This window comes from Lynx canadensis, chromosome D4 (assembly GCF_007474595.2).
Source record: "Lynx canadensis isolate LIC74 chromosome D4, mLynCan4.pri.v2, whole genome shotgun sequence".
Classification (NCBI taxonomy): domain Eukaryota; kingdom Metazoa; phylum Chordata; class Mammalia; order Carnivora; family Felidae; genus Lynx; species Lynx canadensis.
This window is the reverse complement of record NC_044315.2, coordinates 83,881,251-83,901,899: the sequence shown is the minus strand read 5'-3', so window position 1 is coordinate 83,901,899 and position 20,649 is coordinate 83,881,251. Positions and strand designations below refer to the sequence as shown.

At 39.1% G+C, this 20,649-nt stretch overlaps 1 protein-coding gene across 2 annotated transcripts in view; it reads left to right on the top strand.

Annotated features, from left to right (window-relative positions):
• The window catches only part of SCAI (suppressor of cancer cell invasion), a 148,637-nt gene that overhangs the window by 117,896 nt on the left and 10,092 nt on the right, over window positions 1–20,649 (top strand). For both annotated transcript variants that reach the window (XM_030292746.1, XM_030292747.1), the window contains 3 exons: window positions 11,177–11,249; window positions 14,955–15,128; window positions 15,315–15,415. In XM_030292746.1, coding sequence (XP_030148606.1) covers window positions 11,177–11,249; window positions 14,955–15,128; window positions 15,315–15,415 — 348 coding nt within the window. The remainder of the gene's footprint in view (window positions 1–11,176; window positions 11,250–14,954; window positions 15,129–15,314; window positions 15,416–20,649) is intronic.

The window sequence follows — 20,649 nt, the reverse complement described above, 5'->3', positions numbered from 1 at the left end:
ATCTTTAGGTCTTTTTTCATGGTCTGCTCAGATGCACCAGGATGTGATTATCAGTGCTATGCTTTGTTTCCCCTAAAGTCTGTGTGTGTGTTTATATTTGTATATACATATATCTTTATGTCTCCATTGTCTTACACTTAAAATATTCTTAATAATGCATGTTGAATGATTAAATGAAGGTGCACATTATTATCTTTATTTTGTAGTTGAAGAAACTTCGCCAATGGAGGTTAGGTATTTTGCCTAATTGATTCCACCAGTCTTTGTTATTCCAAAGCCCAAGCGCTGTCCGTATTTAGGAAAAGAGTTTTGCATGCCAGTCCTAACCTCATTTCAGAGGACAGTGATTGAAACACCAAGATATACATGGGAAGTATGGCCCAAACTTCCACTCTCAAATTGTCATTAGGGAATGGGCGGGTTGAAGTGGTTTTCTATCTATGGTCACATAGTACTAACAGAGTAAAATAAAATCCCTCAGTCATGTTGGGTAACACGTTTTTCAGTTCTGCTTTCTTTTCTTTGGAAGAAGAAAATCCTTTGAGTATTTAAATATTTGTGACAGAGCTGGATCTCTGCCAGTGAACATAACTTACACATTTGTCAAAACAGTCATATTTATGTAAACAGCCCCATCCTAAAGCGTTTGACTGATGGATGCAGATTGCCGCAGGCTGTCGAGACGTTCACCTTCCTAACCAGGGCATGTGAGAACTCTTCTGCCAGCCAGTTGCACTCATTCCATTTCTTTTTTGCTACTTTGAAAGACCATCTCTTTGTTTTTGGCCTTCTGCAGTTATACCGTGATATGTCTAGGATTTGTTTCTTTATATTTAACTTACTGGGATTTGTTGGATTTCTTGAATTGGTACGTTGGAGTGTTTCATTATTGCTGGAAAATTCCTAGCCATTATCTCTTCAGATATTTGCTGTACCCTAGCTTCTCTCTCATCCCCTTCTGAAACTCTGATTATATATGTATATTTAATAGCCTAGCATTTGCACTGTGTCTTCCACATCTCTTGACTTCTCTTCTACATTTTCCATCTTTTTGTGTATCTGGTTGAGATTTGGATAATTTTTTCTGATCTGTTTTTCAGTTAAATTCTTACTTTAGCTGCGATTAACTTGCCTTTAAACCCATTTGTTGAGTTTTATATTGGTTGTGTTTCATTTCTAGACATTCTGTTTGGTTCTTTTTCAAATAATCCATTGCCTTTTTAATTTTTAATTTTTAAAGTCCTTATTTATTTTATGAGAGAGAGAGTGTGTGCATGAGCAAGGGAGGGGCAGTGAGAGGGAGACAGAGAATCTGAAGTGGGCTCTGCACTGACAGCAGAGAGCCTGATGTGAGGCTCAAACTCATGAACCATGAAATCATGACCTGAGCCAAAGTTGGACACTTAACCCACTAAGCCACTCAGGTGCCTCTCCATTTCCTTTTTTATAGCTTCTTCTTTTCTATTTTCAGGTTTGTTCTTTATTTCTTTAAACTTAATAAGCATACTCATTTTACTCTTTATTATCTAGCTGATTAGGCTTATACCTGAAATCTGCTTTTGCTGCTGAAAGATACCCTTTGGTATTTTTGTATTCTTATATGCTTGATGATCTTTGACTAGTTTCTTCTCGTTATCCTTAAAACTATTTATGGGAAATGGACTGAGGCCTGGAATGAAGATACTTTCATCCAGAGAGGGTCTGCATTTGCTTCTGCTAAACACTTGGAGGCACTACCAAGCTGTGACCATGTTTTTACCATTACCTCCCTGGTATGAATTTGGGCTGCAAACATGTGAAAGGGGTAGCTTAGAGTTAGAACACTCAGGCACTGTTGTGTTTTGTTTGTCTCTGTTCTGTTCAGTACTGAGAAACTTCCCTGCAGGCCCCTTGAGGAGTGGTCATGGGGGAAGGATGGTAAAGTTTGGTTTGGGTTCATCCTTACACTAAGGGTGGAGCCCAGCTTAACAGGGCTGGTTTCCTGTTAGACTCCCGTCTTAGGCAGACCCTGAGCTCTGACTTGTGTCCTCCTCTCTGGATAGGACCTTTAAAACCTGAATTCACGTTGTTCGATTGCCTCGGGGCTAAAGATGTCTGGAGTCAACTTATTTTCTCAGTTTCTTCTACTGGTTTTTCCACATTTCTGTGACGTCTTATCATTGGTGTACCCTGGGCTCTGTCTTTTTCCTCTTCTTTTCCAGCTACAACTCACTCTCTTGATGCCCTTATTTAACATTTGGGTTTTGTTTTGTTTTAATTTAAGTAATCTCTGCACTCACCACGGACCTTGAATCACAAGCCCAAGATCAAGCGTCGCATGCTCCACTGACTGAGCCAACCAGACACCCCGAAGCCCTCATTTAGTTTCATGACTTTAATTACAATCTCTATGCTGACAATTTCTGAATTCCTGCCTCTGGCCAGACCTCTCTCTGTTACTCCAGACTTAAGTATAATCTACCTGCTCCATATCTAATTGGTGATTCCAATAAAGATCACAAATTTCACATGCCCAAGACAAAATCCCTAAGACCTCTTCCTCCTCCAGCTTTCCCCAGATCAGTTAATGCAGTTAATGACTGTTACTATACTTTGACAGTTGCCGCAGCCCAAATCCTTGGTTTCATACTTGCCTCCTCCTTCCCTCACATCCCACATCCATTTCAGGAAATCCTCTTGGCTGCAAATGATATATCCAGAATTGTCCCACCTCCACTGCCATCACCCTGACCCATGCCATCATCGTGTGGCCCTTGAATTCTTACAGGAGCTTCCTTAACAAGTCTTCCTCCTTCTGTCCTTGCTTCCTTACAAAGTGTGTCTATAAGTCAGAGGACGTCACTTCTCTACTCAGAATTTCCAGAGACGCCTCATCTCACTCAGAGTGGAGGCTTCATGTGATCTGCCCTCACACACCTCCTCGCTCCCCTCAGATGCATCTCTGACCTTTTCTCTTGCCCGTCTCCCTATCGTTCAGTTCTCTTCAGCCACACTGACCTTGCTATTCCTCTAACTTACCTGGCAGTCTGCTGCTTTGGATCTTTGTGTCTATTCCCCCTGCCTTGAATCCTCTTCCAAAGACACCCACGTTGTTCTTCAGGTGTTTGATAAATTGAAGCCTCTCCATAGAGTCTTCCCTAATTGCCCTATGCATTATTTTTATTATTTTTTAAAAGATTTATTTATTTTGGGACACCTGGGTGGCTCAGTCGGTTGAGCGACCAACTTTGGCTCAGGCCACGATCTCACGGTTTGTGAGTTCGAGCCCTGCGTCGGGCTCTGTGCTGACAGCTCAGAGCCTGGAGCCTGCTTTGGATTCTGTGTCTTCCTCTCTCTCCGCCCCTCCCCCACTCATGCTCTGTCTCAGAAATAAATAAACATTTTAAAAAATTAAAAAGAAAAGATTTATTTGTTTTTGGATGAGCACGAGCAGGTGAGGGGCAGAGAGAGGGGAACAGAGGATCCGAAGCAGGCTCTGTGCTGACAGCAGAAGCCCAGTGTGGGGCTTGAACTCAAGAACCGTGAGATCATGACCTGAGCTAAAGTTGGATGCTCAACCGACTGAGTCACCCAGGTGCCCCCCTAATTGCCCAATTTAAAATCATATGCCAGGGTGCCTGGGTGACTCGTCAGTTGAGTGTCCAACTTCGGCTCAGGTCATGATCTTGCAGCTCGTGAGTCCGAGCCCCACATCAGGCTCACTGATGTTAGCCGGTCAGCACAGAGCCCACTTCAGATTTTCTGCCCCTCCCCTGCTTGTGCGCTCCCCAAAAATAAATAAATATTTTAAAAAATAAGATAAAAAATAAAATCATATGCACCCTTGCATTCTTTATACACCTCTTTATTTTTTCTTAATTATCATGACAGCTTCTTTATAGTGCTATCCACCATTCTAAGCACTTTACAAAGATATTTTTTAAGTGTTTACTTATTTTTGAGAGAGAGCAGGGGAGGAACAGAGAGAGACGGGGAGTGACAGAGACGGGACAGAGGATCCAAAGCGGGCTCTGTGCTGACAGCAGACAGCCAGTGTGGGGCTTGAACTCATACACCGCAAGATCATGACCTGAACCAAAGTTGATGCTTAACCGACTGAGCCACCCAGGCACCCAGCACTTTATCAGTTTAAAAAAAATGTTTAATCCTCAACAACCCAAGGTGTTACTTTTATTATTCCTATTTTTTTACTGATAAGAAAACCACTGCACAGAAAGGTTCAGTAATTTGCCCGAGGTCACACACACGATAGGTGGCTGAGTTGGGATTTAAACAATCTGATTGTAAAGTCTGGGCTGCTAACCATACTCTGCTGTCTTTCCATTTGTAGCAGTTGCCACCTTCTATGATATTGTGTAACAACTTGGTTTACTGTGGGTCTCTACTGGCCACCTCCACCCTGTCTAAATGCCAGCTCCTGGAAAACAAGATTCAAAGAAAAAATCTGTTTTGTTTACTGCTGTCTTCCTAGCACCTAGAACAGTGTATAGTCAGTGGGTTTAAGGAGTATTTGTTAAAGAAAAGAGATCTTTAAAAAGGACACTATGTACTATTTTAAAGTTACAGAGATGTTTTAAAGTATCATTAAATAGATAATTTTATGGGAGAAAAAGAGCTATTGTCTATAAGAAGGAAATCAGAGCGGTGCCTGGGTGGCTCCCTCTGTTGAGCGTCCGACTCTTTTAATTTTGGCTCAGGTCATGATCTCACGATTTTGAGATCCAGCCCCGCATCAGGCTCTGCGTTGAGCATGGAGTCAGCTTGGGATTCTCTCACTCTTCCTCTCTCTCTCTCTCTCTCTCTCTCTCTCTCTCTCTCTCTCTCTGCCTTTCCTCTGCTCTTGTTCTTTCTCTAAAATAAATAAATAAACTTAAAAAAAGAAATCAGAAAATTATAATCATAGGGTATGAGATAGAGGCAAATGATCAAAGTTATCTCCTTTTTCCCCACAAGAAAATCTAGCCCTTTGGGGTTTACCAGTAAATACTTTTATTATATATTTTTTTAATTTTTAAAAATGTTTTTATTTATTTTTGAGACAGAGAGAGACAGAGCATGAGCAGGGGAGGAGCAGAGAGAGAGGGAGACACAGAATCCAAAGCAATGTCCAGGCTCTGAGCTGTCAGCAGAGTCCGACGCGGGGCTCGAATTCATGGACTGTGAGGTCATGACCTGAGCTGAAGTTGGACGCTTAACCGACTGAGCCACCCAGGCGCCCCTGTTATTATATTTTAAGTTTTAAAATTTATTTTAGTAATCTCTATATCCCATGTGGGGCTCAAACTCATGACCTCGAAATCAAGAGGAACATTCTCCAACTGAGCCAGCTAGGTGCCCCACTAGTAAATACTTTTTATTTGTTTGTTTGTTTGTTATGTTTTATTTCATTTATTTTTGAGAGAGAGAGAGAGCACACATCGGGGTATGGGGGCATAGAGAGGGAGAGACAGAGAATCCCAAGCAGGCTCCACGCGGTCAGTGCAGAGCCCAACCTACGGCTCGAACCCATGAACCATGAGATCATGCCCTGAGCCGAAATCAAGAGTCAGACGTTTAACCGATTGAGCCACCCAGGCGCTGCCACCAGTAAATATTTTTCAACTTTTAGAATCAAATACACAATTCCAGAGCAATGAAGTTCAGAACTATCCATTCTAGGAGCGCCTGGGTGGCTCAGCTGGTTGAGCGTCCAACTTCAGCTCAGGTCATAACCTCACAGTCCATGAATTCGAGCCCCGCGTCGGACTCTGCTGACAGCTCAGAGCCTGGACATTGCTTTGGATTCTGTGTCTCCCTCTCTCTCTGCCCCTCCCCTGCTCGCACTCTGTCTCTCTCTCAAAAATAAATAAACATTTTAAAATATATAAAATTATTAAAAAGAACTATCCGTTCTATAGCAATTAGGTCACAAGATGCTTGTATGACCTTGAGCACGTTCTTGGTTTTACCTGTGCCACTTTTTCTTTCTCTGCAAAATAAGTTGGCAATACTGATCTTACAGTATTGTTAAGATTACAAGTTAGGATCTAAGAAGTCTAGGATGATCCCTAAAAGGCAGTATTAGCATTCAGTAAATTATAGAAATTATTATGATGATGACTCTTTCAAGGCACAAATAATACACACAAAAGAAAACCCTACCCCAGATTAGTTAATCATTATAGATTAGAAAATTTTAAATAAAATACTAGGAAATAGACTTATTTATTAATAGAATAATCTAACAAAAGAGTTTATCTGAATCATGTATGTATTTTGTGAAAATCAATCAATATTGTATCCTATGCCAATAGGATAAGTAAGAAAAATCACATGCTTGTCTCAGGGGTCATTTTGTGAAATCTAATAAAATTCAGTACCCATTCTTAATGGAAAAAAAAAACAAAACTCAGCTTATGTGAAAAGCCTCTATATTAAGTAGCCAATTTTGGACTTTGAGTGAGAAACATTAAAAGTATTCTTAGTTAAAATGAGAAAAAGAGAATGCCTGCTGTCATTTTTGTGATTGATTTTGTTTTAGTCCTAACCAGAATTGTTTAACATTCCCCAAATAAAAGAATGAAAAAGGTTGTCCAGACTAATAAGAGGTGTAAATATTGAAAAGAAAGAAATAAAAATCTTTAAAAAAAAATTTTTTTTAATGTTTATTTATTTTTGAGAGACAGAGAGAGACAGGGCATGAGCGGGGCAGGGTCAGAGGGAGAGAAAGGGAGACACAAAATCTGAAGCAGACTCCAGGCTCCGAGCTGTCAGCACAGAGCCTGACGCGGGGCTCGAACCCACAGACCATGAGATCATGATCTGAGCCGAAGTCGGATGCTCAACCGACTGAGCCACCCAGGCACCCCAGAAATAAAAATCTTCAATTATAGATGATACAATTTTATATTTAGAAAATCCTAAGGAATCACAAAACAACTTAATATGCATATAGATCCAGCAAAGTAGTTAGATATGGGATGAATATACAAAAATAAATAGTAGTGTTATATATGAGCTATAGCAAGTTAAAATTTCTTCAACATATGTTCTATTTACATACATTTGCCATAATTTTTCTTAGATATAATAGCATTAAATCATATAATCCCTACATGGGGGCAATTATGAGACATTCCCAAAAACTTGCAAATAAAGAAAATAAGAATCATAAGGGAGTTAAACTAAAATTAATTACCAAATGGGTTAGAACCAGAGACATGTGAGGTATCTTTAAAGAAACAGTTTTCCAGGCCTAAAATTTAAATATAATCTGATTGAAGGGAATCAGAGGTCCCCAAGGTCACCCCCAGGCTCAGCAGTTCACAAGGACTGGTAATTCTCAGCCTATAGTCACACTCAGTACTGAGATTTCTCACAGTAAAAGTCTCAAAGTAAGAAGGCACATGTAATGAAGTCTAGAGAACAGCAGGCACAAACTTCCAAGAGCCCTCTCCAGTAAAGTCACAGTGGATGCCCTCAGTTTCTGTAGCAACAAGTGAGACGATGCAGGTGAAATGTTTACCAGGAAAGCTCACTAGGAACTCGGTGCCCAGGGTTTTTATTAGGGACTCATTGTGTAGACACCTTCTGCCTGGCACTTCCAAAATGCCATTCTCCTAGAAGGAAAGCAGGTGCTCAGCATAAACCATCTTGTTTACAGTCTAGATAAAGTGAGCTGCTCTTACCAGTTCTGCTAATGTTGGGAACCCTCCCCAAATCTAAGTCCCCAGAAGCCAGCCTGCGACCAACTTTCTTAAGCAGGCCTTTCAAAGGATTGCTGTCAGGCTTTAATGAAAAAATGACTAACTCTTTGCACACGATATTTAAAGAAAAAAAGAAGAGAAAGGTTGGTCAACAAGAGAAACAAAGAGAAGAGAGACCTTGGGACATAAATAACAGCCATGTGCATTTTAACACTATCCAAGATCAAGAGCATCATGGCCAAAGATCCAGTAGGCCATTCCTGCAGTGTGGATAAATATCTCCAGCTGCCTTATCTGAAGAATGCTCCTTAATATCATTCATCTTACTCCCTTTGTTTTGATTGCAAGAAATTGCTAATTTATTTGTTTAATTTTTTTTATATTGCTACTATATTCACAAAGTCACAAAATCAAAAATTTCAAAAAAGCTTTATTATGATATCTCTTTAGCTCTCCCACTCCCAATTGACTCAGTTACTCTCTCTATGGGGAATTACTATTGTCTGTTTCTTGTTTACCTTTCTAGAAATTTTTAAAAAATGCATGTATAAGCCAAAACAAATACATAGTCTTTAGTCTTCTTGGCTGTATAAATAATACTAACATACTATACACAAAGTCTCTATAGCTTACTTTGTTTTCACTTAGTAAGAAATGTTGGTGGGGGCACCTGGGTGGTTCTGTTGGTTAAGCGTCTGACTTCAGCTCACGTCATGATCACACAGTACATGGGTTCGAGCCCCGCGTCAGGCTCTGTGCTGAAGCTCAGAGCCTGGAGCCTGCTTCAGATTCTGTGTCTTACTCTCTCTCTGCCCCTCTTCCACTTATGCTCTGTCTTTCTGTCTCAAAAATAAATAAAACATAAAAAAAAAAAAAGAAATGTTGGTGATCTTTCCGTATCCCTTCATAAAGAACTTCTTTGTTCCTTTTTTATATGTGCATAGTATTCCATTGTATTGTTGTGCCATAATTTATTTTTCCAATCCCTTGTTGCTGGTCATTTGGTTGTTTTTAGTCCTTTACTATTGCTAACAGTACTGCAAGGAGTAACTTGGGACTCAAAGTTATTATAGGTTTGAGAATATATTAGTAACATCAATTTTTAGTTGTGGGATTGCTGCTAATGGAATATACATCTGAATTTAATAGATACTGCCAAATTGTCTTCTAACGAGTTTGTACCAATGTATACTCCTACCATCTACATATGAGTATTTGTTTTCCTATAGTCTTGCCAATAGTGCATATTCTCAAGCTTTGGTAAATTTTGCTACACTGGTAGGTTAAAAAATGATATTGCAGCATAGCTTTGGTTTTATTGCTCTTATTAGCAGCAAGGTTGAGCTTCTTTTCATGTTTTTGAGCCAGTTGTGTTCCCTTTTCTGTGAATTTTCTGTGATCTTCCACCCATTTTTCTGTTGGGTCAGTGGTCTTTTACTTAGGGATTTGGAGAAGCTCTTTCTATATTGAGATTAATCTTTGTAATGTGCCTTGCAGATATTTTCCCCAGTTTATCATTTCGCTTTTGATTTAGTTTATGCTGTATTTTACTATGCACAAGCCTTTGGTTTTGTAACTGGGCTTATTAATCTTTTTAAGTTGATTTATTTATTTTTTAGTAATCTGTGTACCCAGATGGGGCTCAACATGGGGCTCAAATTCACAACCCCAAGGTCAAGTGTCACATGCTCCTCCAACTGAGCCAGCCAGGCGCCCCTGGGTTTATTAATCTTGATCATAGTAGTTAGGATGATCTTCTAAGTTATAAAAATCATCCTTATTTTCTTACATTTTCTTTCTGCACTTTTATTTATTTATTTATTTATTTATTTATTTATTTTATATTTAAATCTTTGATATATCAGGAATTTATCCAAATATGTGGTGCAAAGTATACAGCCAACTTTTCTCTGGATGGCTATCTTAATTTTTTCCTACTGGGTAGCCAGCTAGCCATCAAATTTTCCTACTTCCTTTTTTTTTTTTTTCCCCAATTTTTAATTATTTATTTTAAGTAATCTCTATACCCAACATGGGCTCAAACGCATGACCCTGAGATCAAGAGACACATGCTCTTCCGACTGAGCCAGCTAGGTGCCCCAAATTTTCCTACTTCATAATTTGATTCTTTTTTTTTTTTTCTTTTGAGAGAGGGAGGGAGGGAAAGAGGGGGAGGGAAAGAGACAACTAGAACTAGTGGGGGAGGAGCAGAGAAAGACTCTTAAGCAGGCTCCACACCCAGCACAGAGCCTGACACGAGGCTCGATCTGATAACCATGAGATCAGGACCTGAGCCAAAATCAAGAGTCGGACATGTAACCCACCGAACCACCCAGGAGCCCCTTCTACTTCCTAATTTGAACTATCATCTTTATCATATATACTCAAGTCCTATCTGTTTTGGGGTCTAATTTTGGACTCTTTGCTCTCTTCCATTGGTCTTCTGCCCACTCTTATGCCAGTGCCACATATTTTTAATTGCAGAGGCTTAAAAGTATGTTTCAGTATCTCATGAGTCTAGTTGCCTCTCTTTGTTCTTCTTTTTCAGAGTTTTCCTGGCTAATCTACTTTTTCCATATGAACTTTAGAATTGTTTTTTTCAGTTGCAGGAAAAAATATCTGGCCATTTTTATTGAGGTTGGTTCAAATTTTAAAAATGAGTGGAATGATATCTTTAGAATGGGTTTCTCTCTAAGAACATCCTTTAAAGAAAGCATATCCTTAAGCGAAGAGTGGTCTAGTTTGAGTATCAGCTTTCATTCCCACTGTAAATTAACATACTGACATTCTGGTTTTATAGGTCATTCTGTGTGAGCAGTGATTTGATTCACAATGAGAAGTGGTTGCAAGTCTTCCCTGATTACTTCTCAGTAAGTCAGGTTTTAGAGCCTGTGAGGCTGAGAGCCAGATCCTAGAGCTTGGAAAATCCATGCTTGTGTATATTGCCCAATGACGTGGCCTCTTGGTAGATAGCCAGATGACCTCTCCCAGTAACACTGCAACCATGTATATGCCTTAATTTTAAAAATCAGTAGTTTCCTTAGTAAACTGCACTATTTTAAGAAAGCCTATTTTGGGGGCGCCTGGGTGGCTCAGTTGGTTGAGCGTCCGACTTTGGCTCAAGGTCCTGGTCTTGCAGTTCATGAGTTCAAGCCCTGTGTCAGGCTCTGTGCTAACAAACAGCTCAGAGCCTGGAGCCTGCTTCGGATTCTGTGTGTGTCTCTCTCTCCCTCTCCCCTGCTCATGCTCTGCCTCTCTCTGTCTCTCAAAAATAAATGTTAACAAAAGAAAGAAAGAAAGCCTATTTTGCACGGTAGTTATACACGGATGGCAGTCTCTTCAGCTGTTACTGATGTTTCTGCAACTGTCTATGAGTAAAAGGGCCCTATCTGTACACTAACGATGTACTTTGAAAAACTACTATCTTTGTTACAAAAAGTAACTATCTTTGGCCAAATCTTTAATGAAAGTTTTAAATTCTTATGTTACAGAATTTCACAAACTTATTTGGACAGCCACTAGTCTGCTTGCTTTCTCCTACAGCATATCCAAAGGCTTTACAAGGTACGTTGTCGTTACCTGTTATATCAGTAGGTTGCAGATAACTACTGTGTACATTTTGAATAATACTGATCTCTGTCTTCCCAACCTATAATGATCACATGTGGCTTTATAGTATTTCATGTGGCAGCTTTCAATCTGAAATACACCCAGAAGTCTTGCCAACGACTAGACTTCTTTAATGTGCTACCATTAGATCTTGAGATAATTCTGAAAGAAATGATAAATCATCCCTGAGAAAAATATGGTTTGTGGTCCCTTACTGTTGGGGAATTCATGATTTGTGAATTTTACAGTTTGTTTGGCAGGTATTGTTTTGTTTTTTTTTTTGTTCTGGTCTGCCTGTCATCATTCATATAGCATGATTTCCTATATCTCTGGCTACCTAATTTAGGCATCTTCTAAGACCATGAGATTTCTGGTCTAGAAAACTTCTCAGCCTCTGCCTAAGAGTTCGGAGAACCCACCTGGCACAACTTAAGGGTTTCTTTTATTCACATTTTTACCTTGTTGTATTTTTGAAATAAAAGAACCTCTTTTCAGTGTGCCAGGGAGACAGTGTGCCAGTGTTTTGGCTGTTTCTCAGATGGCTGAGAAATGAAAGACTTTGTCTTTAATAATTTATCCTCGGGGCGCCTGGGTGGCGCAGTCGGTTAAGCGTCCGACTTCAGCCAGGTCACGATCTCGCGGTCCGTGAGTTCGAGCCCCGCGTCAGGCTCTGGGCTGATGGCTCGGAGCCTGGAGCCTGTTTCCGATTCTGTGTCTCCCTCTCTCTCTGCCCCTCCCCCGTTCATGCTCTGTCTCTCTCTGTCCCAAAAATAAAATAAATGTTGAAAAAAAAAATTAAAAAAAAAAATAATAATTTATCCTCGATAAACAACACTAAAATCGAGTTCTAACTCCCAGTCATTAAGCTAGGTAAAAACTAAACAAACCTAACACTGTTTTAGCAGTTCTTGTCACTGTTTCACTATCTCCCTGACTGCGAATAGTGCTGATGTCTCTCTGTGGGAGATGGCATTTTACTGCTACTTCCCAGCCAGAAGTCCTGTCTGCTGACATAGTTTGACACAGGAAGTGATGGTCAGCATTTGAAAGCCTGAGAGAAGCTGGAGACTTTTCACCGTTGTTTTAAGGTAAGTTTTGCTATTTAACAGGGAAGAACATGTAGAAATATTAAGTTCATGTATCCAAAAGCCAAATTACTAAGGGATAAAACTTACCTTCAAACAACGGTAAAATTCTCCTGCTTTGAGGACTTTGTTAACGTGTTTGTTATCATTTCTGGAGAAATATAACCTTTTCCAGTTATTTAAGAGTGCGTTTCCCTACCAATTTGTCCTATCAAGATGCAGCTTTGTTTAAAATTGCATGATCTAATGTGTTAATACCAAGATTATTTGGTCCAAAAGGCTTTACTGTATAGAGGGTAAAAACACCAGGCTCTGGAGGCAAACTGAATTTAAATCCCAACTTAACCACTTACTCGCTATGTGACCTTGGGAAGTTACTTAGCCATTCTGTGCCTCAGTTTCTTTCCTATCAAATGGAGATAATAATAGTACCTCCTTGTTAAATAATTCTGGATATATAGTAAGTATACAGGATGTACTATCATTTTAAACTATCATTATTCTTAATGCTTACTACTCTGCTCAGTTGTGGTGTATGTCCTTAACAGTTTTTAGTTTAGTATCGTATCTTTGTGCTAGAAAGCTCAGACCTTTAATCCCTCAAATTTGGCCTATTGGGACACAAAACTAGCGGATACCTAAGTATTTGGAAGGTCTAATTAGATTAGTGCCCCTCGGGTATCTAAAGTATACAGTTCTGGGGCATCTGGGTGGCTCAGTCGGTTAAGTGTCTGACTTTGGCTCAGGTCATGATCTCATGGTTCATGAGTCCAAGCCCCACATCGGGTTCTGTGCTGACAGTTCAGAGCCTGGAGCCTGCTTGAAGTTCTCTGTCCCCCTCTCTCTCTGCCCTCTCCCATTCATGCTCTGTCTCTCAAAAATAAATAAACAATAAAAAATAAATAAAATAATAATACAGTGTAGAGTTCTCTCCGTAACCATGAGTTGCATGATTTATCAACAAACCTTTACTCAGCATTTATTTATGAGGTCCTGTGCTGGGCACTGGGGATAACACTCTAACCCACACAACACAGTATGCTCCTCACACAGCCAAATATCACACCAAAGATGCATTTCTTGCAGGTGTTTCATAGGAGCAAGCACATGGAACACATAGAGGAACTCCTAACTGGCCCTTGAAGGTGAAGAAAGTGGATAAAAAGATGTTAAAGTTGAAGGATATATTGAATTATATTAAGCTTGTTCTAGCAGAGCAATAGTGTGTGGGCCCCGACATAAGACCACTGTGATGAGAACTTATGGAACATTTTTTTTTAAGATTTTATTTTTAAGTCATCTCTACACGCAACGTGGGGTTCGAACTTACAACCTTGAGATCAAGAGTCACACGCTCTCCCGACTGAGCCAGCCAGGCACCCCAGTTTATGAAATATTTAGAGAAATATAAGTACTTCCTGCTAGCGGAAGGGTAGGGTGTGGGATTGTGTGGCCGAATCATGGAAAACCTTTTAGGATTTGTGAAGAAATTTAACTGGAGGACAGTGGGGTATCATCAAAAGATTGTGAACAGAAGAGTAGCCTGGAAGAGCATTCAGGCCACCTTGTGGAGAATGAATTGGAGAAGAACATTGATGGAAATAGGGAGATGGTGGTGGCTTCAAAAGATACTAAACCCAGAGAGCCAACAGGATTTGGCGATGGACTAGATATGAGAGAATAAGGGAGAGGAAGGAGGCAGGGATGGACTTCCGGGTTTCTGGCTGAGATGCTGGTAGAAATGATGGTAAGAAGCAGATTTGTAGAGAACAAAAGAGGGAAGAATTTGCTTTCAGTTTCTGACATGTTGGGTTGGAGGTTACCTTTGAGACCTAGGTTGAGTATTGTAGTCTTGAGCAATTCTGTTCAATAGAAAGACAATGTAATTCACTTATAATTTTAAGTTTTCTAGTAGCCACATTTCAAAAAAAGTAGAAAGAAACAGGCGAAATTAACATTAATATATCTTTTTGTACTGAGGCTTTGAAATCCCACATATATTTTATACTTCACGGTGCACCTCAGTTTGGACACATTTTAAGTGCCCAGTAGCTACAGCAGAACAATGCAGTCCTAGACCTAGCAAGCTCAATCTAGGCTGCAGATAAGAGAACTGGGAATTAGTTGGCGTGTGATAACTGAAATTATGGGAGTAGGTGAGATCAGCATTGTGTAGGGGGAAAGAAAGAAAATACTGATATTTAAGGGATAGGCAGAGAAAGAGCAACTACTAAAGGAGAATGAAAAAGATTGCCAATTCTAGTACTCAGAGAATGCTATCATGAAGTGCCCACGTACTTGCCGTATTTGGATGAAATTTGTTAGTTGGAGTGAAAAAGGCAAAGGAATATGTACCTTTTCCATTTCTCTTAAGTTTATACTAGGCTCTATCGTAAGTTTGTTCAGCAGAAAGTAGTGTGCCTGGGATGTTTTTGTAGTTACATGCAGAATCTACTTTGTTGTGATTTAATGATATAAATTTAATACATTGTCACTATATTAAATTACTCCTCAAATGCATCTCTTATTTTTTGCAAAACTGTTGTCTCTATATATAACATGTTTGTTATTACAGATCAATCTCAACGAGGTAGCCTCTTCACTCTCTTTTTGAACAATCCTCTAATGGCCTTCCTATTTGTCTCTGGATTGTCAAGCATGCGCAGAGGCCTATGGGAAAAGTGTCAAGAATATCTTCGAAAAATCAACCGCGATATTGCCCAGCTACTGACCCATTCACGTTCAATAGGTACCCTACTAATCTAACTGCACACTTAACATACTATAACGGTTCTTAAATTTTTGAAATTGTTTGAATTTTTAAAGGTATTTGTTGAAGGCAGGAAAGTTGAGAAGGTTTTCCTGATCTTTCTTCCCCTTGAAATGTGTTTTCCTTTTAAGCATCTTTTTACTGTCATCTTTCTCCTTTTTGCAGATCAGGCATTTCTCCAGTTTTTTGGAGATGAGTTTCTTCGCTTGCTCCTCACAAGATTTATCTTTTGTTCAGCCACCATGAGGATGCACAAGATTTTTCGGGTAGGCAAAGAATATTATTAATGACCAATTTTACCATTTTAGGAATTTAAGAATCATGTATTATATTTTATTAAATATGTTATATTAAATACAATTTGAATAGATGCAAAGGCATTTTACAAATGAATATGTAACATATGATGATGACCAATATAAGATATATCTGAAAACTCAACATCCAGTTTAAGAAGTAGAACATTTTCATTACCTTTTAGGCCCTTTCCAGGTCCTCTCTCTCTCTCAAATGAAATTAAAATCCTGAACTTTATACTTAGCATTCATCTTTATGGTTTTGCCACATGTGTTTGGATTCCTGCACAGCATATGGATGGATCCACGTTGTATGTATTCTTCTACAGCTTGCTCTTTTTTCACCTGCTATTTTATTCCTGAGACTGAGCCAAGTTGATGACAACTGTAGCTTTCATTCATTTGTTTTCACTGCCCTATAGGATTCCATTGTTTGACTGTATATCATAAATTTCTCATCTATTCTACTGATGATGGACATTTAGGTTGTTTCCAGTTTTTTATTATTGTAAACAATGCCACTGTAAAACCTTCTATCAGTTCCCTGGTACACACATGTAAGACTTTCTATGGGGACTATACCTACAGTGGAATATGAGGTCAGATGATGTAAGTATCTTCAACTTTACTAGGTGATGCCAGACGGTTTTGCAAAGTGGTCATCTCAGTTTATGCTCAGCAGCAGTATGTAAGAGTTATTGTTGCTCTAGTCCTCTCCAGCCCGGGTTGCGGTCTTACTTTATATCATGTATGCCTAATGGGTATAAAGTCATAGCTCACTGTGGCTTTAATTTTTATTTCTGAGATTGCTTTGAGGTTGAGCAACTTTTCACATATTGTTCTGTGTTCTTTTTCTTTAATTTTTTTTAATGTTCATTTATTTTATTTTTTTAATGTTTTTATTTATTTTTGAGACAGAGAGAGACAGAGCATGAGCAGGGGAGGGGCAGAGAGAGAGGGAGACACAGAATCCGAAGCAGGCTCTAGGCTCTGAGCTGCCAGCACAGAGCCCGATGCGGGGCTCGAACTCACAGAGTGTGAGATCATGACCTGAGCTGAAGTCGGACGTTTAACCGACTGAGCCACGCAGGTGCCCCAGTGTTCGTTTATTTTTGAGAGAGAGTGAGAGACAAAGTGTGAGCAGGGGAGGAACAGAGAAAGAGGTAGACACAGAATCCGAAGCAGGCTCCAGGTTCTGAGCCTGATGCGGGGCTCAAACTCACAAACCAGTCATGACCTGAGCTGAAGTAGGACGCTCAACCGACTGATCCACCCAGGTGCCCCTCTGTGTTCTTGTTTGTAAAGAGTGTGTTCAGATCTTTGGTCCATTTTGCTATTAAGTGGTTTGGTTTTTTTTCTGTGAATTCGTGTAACAACATAACACTGTTCATTGACTTTTTTAAAATTTTAGCCATTATACTTTTCATTTCTATAAGTAACATTTGGGTTTTTTTCAGATATGCCTGAACATTTTTAAGTCTCTTGTAACTTTTAGTTTTAAAATATGTTGATTTTTTTCCATTTTATTATGGTGATTTTAAACATGAAAAAAATTGTACAGTGAATGTCCATATATGTACACTAGCTAGATTCTTCAGCTAAACATTTTGGTATATTTGCTTTGGAATATTTGTCCATTTACCGATTCCCCTTTCCATTCATCAGTTTATCTCATTTTTTGATGCATTTTGAAATAAATGGTAGACATCAATAGCCTTTACCTCCAAACACTTCATCATGCATATGAATAACTGACATAGGGGTGCCTGGGTGGCTCAGTCAGTTAAGATTAAGCGTCTGACTTCGGCTCAGGTCATGATCTCACAGCTCGTGAGTTTGAGCCCTGCATTAGGCTCTGTGCTGACAGAGCCAGGAGCCTGCTTCAGATTCAGTGTCCCTCTCTCACTCTGCCCCTCCCCTGCTCATGCTCTGTCTCTCTCAAGAATAAATAAACATTAAAAAATATTAAGTAAATGACATATATATACTCTTTCTTTTTAATTTTTTAAATTTATTTATTTACTTTGAGAGAGAGTAAGCAGAGGAGGGGCAGATAGAGAGAGGGAGAGAGAGAATCCCTAGCAAATTCCACACTGTCAGCAAAGAGCCAAATGTGGGGCTCGAACTCATGAACCGTGGGATCATGACCTGAGACAAAATCAAGAGTCGGATGGTTAACTAACCGAACCACCCAGGTGCCCCTATATATTCTTTTTTTTTTTTTGTAATACTTATTCATTTTTTGAAACAGAGAGACAGAGACAGAGTGCAAGCAGGGGAGGAGTAGAGAGACTTGGGGGGACAAAGAATCTGAAGCAGGCTCCAGGCTCCAAGCTGTCAGCAGAGAGCCCGACAAGGGGCTTGAACCCACAAACCATGAGATCATGACCTGAGCCGAAGTTGGACACTTAACCGATTGACCCACTCGGGCACCCCTATTCTTTCTTTAATGTAAAGTTCATATACATTGAAGTGCACAAAACTAACCTGTGCTATGAGGTGCATTTTGACAAATACATATACCTGTGTAACTCAAACCAAGCACCAGTCCAGATAATTCTCTCTACACCCTTTTCCAATCAGTCCAGTACCCATTACCCCAGAGGCAATGCTATTTTTATTATGTTCACTCTAACTTAGTTTTACCTATTCATAAAGTTGAATTATACAGTATAGATTCTTTTGTGTAAACCTTCTTTGACCAAACATGTTGTTCTTGAGATTAATCCATGTTTCATGTATAAGTAGCTCGTTCCTCTTTACTACTGAGTAGTAATCCATTGTCTGAAAATACCACAGTTTATTTAGGCCTTCTCCCTTTGATGAATACCTGGGCAGTTTTAAATTTTTGACTACTATAGGGGCGCCTGGGTGGCGCAGTCGGTTAAGCGTCCGACTTCAGCCAGGTCACGATCTCGCGGTCCGTGAGTTCGAGCCCCGCGTCAGGCTCTGGGCTGATGGCTCAGAGCCTGGAGCCGGTTTCCGATTCTGTGTCTCCCTCTCTCTCTGCCCCTCCCCCGTTCATGCTCTGCCTCTCTCTGTCCCAAAAATAAATAAACGTTGAAAAAAAAAATTTAAAAAAAAAAAAAATAAATAAATAAATAAATAAATAAATAAATTTTTGACTACTATAAATAAAGTGGCTATGAACATTCTTGTACAAGTCTGCTCAGACATATGTTTTGAATTTTCTTCGTCATAGAGTATGTATGTGTTTACTTTTGTAAGAAACTGCCAGACTTCTTCTTAGAGTATTTGTACCATTTTATATTTCCAGCAACAGTATATAACAAAAGTTTCTTTATATCCTTGCCAGCATTTGGTGTTGCCAGTCTTAAATTTCAACCATTTTTGTGGATTTATAGTGTTTTCTCATTGTAGTTGCAATTTGCATTTCACTGAATAATGTGATATTCATTAATAATGTGATATTAGACATCTTTTCATGTACTTATCAGCTATATTTTGCTGTATTCACTGGTTGCCTTTTTCTTTTCTTAACAGTGGCTTTTGAAGACTAAACTTTTAAATTTGTGATGAAGTTTCAACTAACCAATTTTTTTTTCTTTTTTTGTGGCTTGTTTTATCCAAGAAATGCTCGCCTATTCCAAAGTCACAAAGATTTTTTCTAAGTGTGCTTCTAGTTTTAATAGCTTTAGTGTTTACATTTAGGTCTGTGATCTATTTGAGTTACTTTAGTTTACAGTGTGAGGTAAAGGTTAATGGTACTTTCTTTCATATGGATATGAACTATTTTAGTATAGTTTGTTGAAAAGATTATCCTTTTTGCATTGAGTTACTGGTGTAACATTTTTGAAAATCTGTCAACCATGTATGTATAGAGATATTTCTGGACTCTAAATTCTGTTCCATTGACCTATAGCATTTTTCTGCAATACACTACTGCCTTGGTTATTCTAGTTTTATACTAATTCTTAAAATCCTATATGTGAACCCCCTAAAGTTTAAGCCTTTTGGTTGTTCTGGTTCCTTTGCATATCTATTTGAAATTTAGCATCAGCTTCACATTTTGAATGGGACTGTATTTAATCTTTCTAACCAATCTGTGGTGAATTGTATTTTCATAATATTGAGTCTTCCAGTCAATGACTGTGGTATATTGCCCCATTTATTTAGGTCTTTAGTTTCTCTCAGCAGCGTTTTGTGGTTCTCGTCTTACAGGTCTTACATGTATCTTAATAAATTTATTCCAGGGGTGCCTGGGGTGGCTCAGTCGGTTGGGCGTCCGACTTCGGCTCAGGTCATGATCTCACGGTTCGTGGGTTCGAGCCCCGCGTCGGGCTCTGTGCTGACAGCTCAGAGCCTGGAGCCTGCTTCGGATTCTGTGTCTCCCTGTCTCTCTGACCCTCCCCCGTTCATGCTCTGTCTCTCTCTCTGTCTCAAAAATAAATAAACATTAAAAAAAATTAAATAAATAAATAAATAAATAAATAAATTTATTCCAGAGTATTTCAAGTTTAGTGATGTACTGTAAATAGAATTGTATTTTTATTTCATTTTGAATTATTTTTTGCTAATATATAGAAATACTGCTGTTTTTAACACTGTTGTTTCCTTGCAGTCTTGCTGAATTGAAATATTAGTTCCGTTAGCTTTTTTATACATTCGTTAAGATTTCATATGTACATGATCCTCTCACCATCAAGTAAAAACAGTTTAAAAAAAATTTTTTTAATGTTTATTTATTTTGAGAGGGAGATAGAGTATGAGCCAGAGAGGGGCAAAGAGAGAGGGAGACCACAATCTGAAGCAGACTCCGGGCTCTGAGCTGTCAGCACAGAACCCAATGCAGGGCTCGATCTCATGAACCACTAGATCATGACCTGAGCCGAAGTTGAATGCCTAACCAACTGAGCCACCCACACACCCCAACCAAGAACAGTTTTACTTCTTCGTTTCCAATCTGTGTCTCCCTCTCTCTCTGCTCCTCCCCTGCTCGTAATCTGTCTCTCTCTCTCTCAAAAATAAATAAACACTAAAAAAATAAAAATAAATAAAATGAGTTGGGATGTGTTTCATTTTTCTCTCTTTCTTAAAGCTTCTTTAGGATTGATATTATTTCTTCCTTGAAAGATTGATGATAGCATTTATCAGTGAAGCCATCTGGACCTGGGGTTTTCTTTTGTGGAAGGTTTTAAATTAATGAATTCAATTTCAAAAGCTGTTCATGTTTTCTGTTTTTC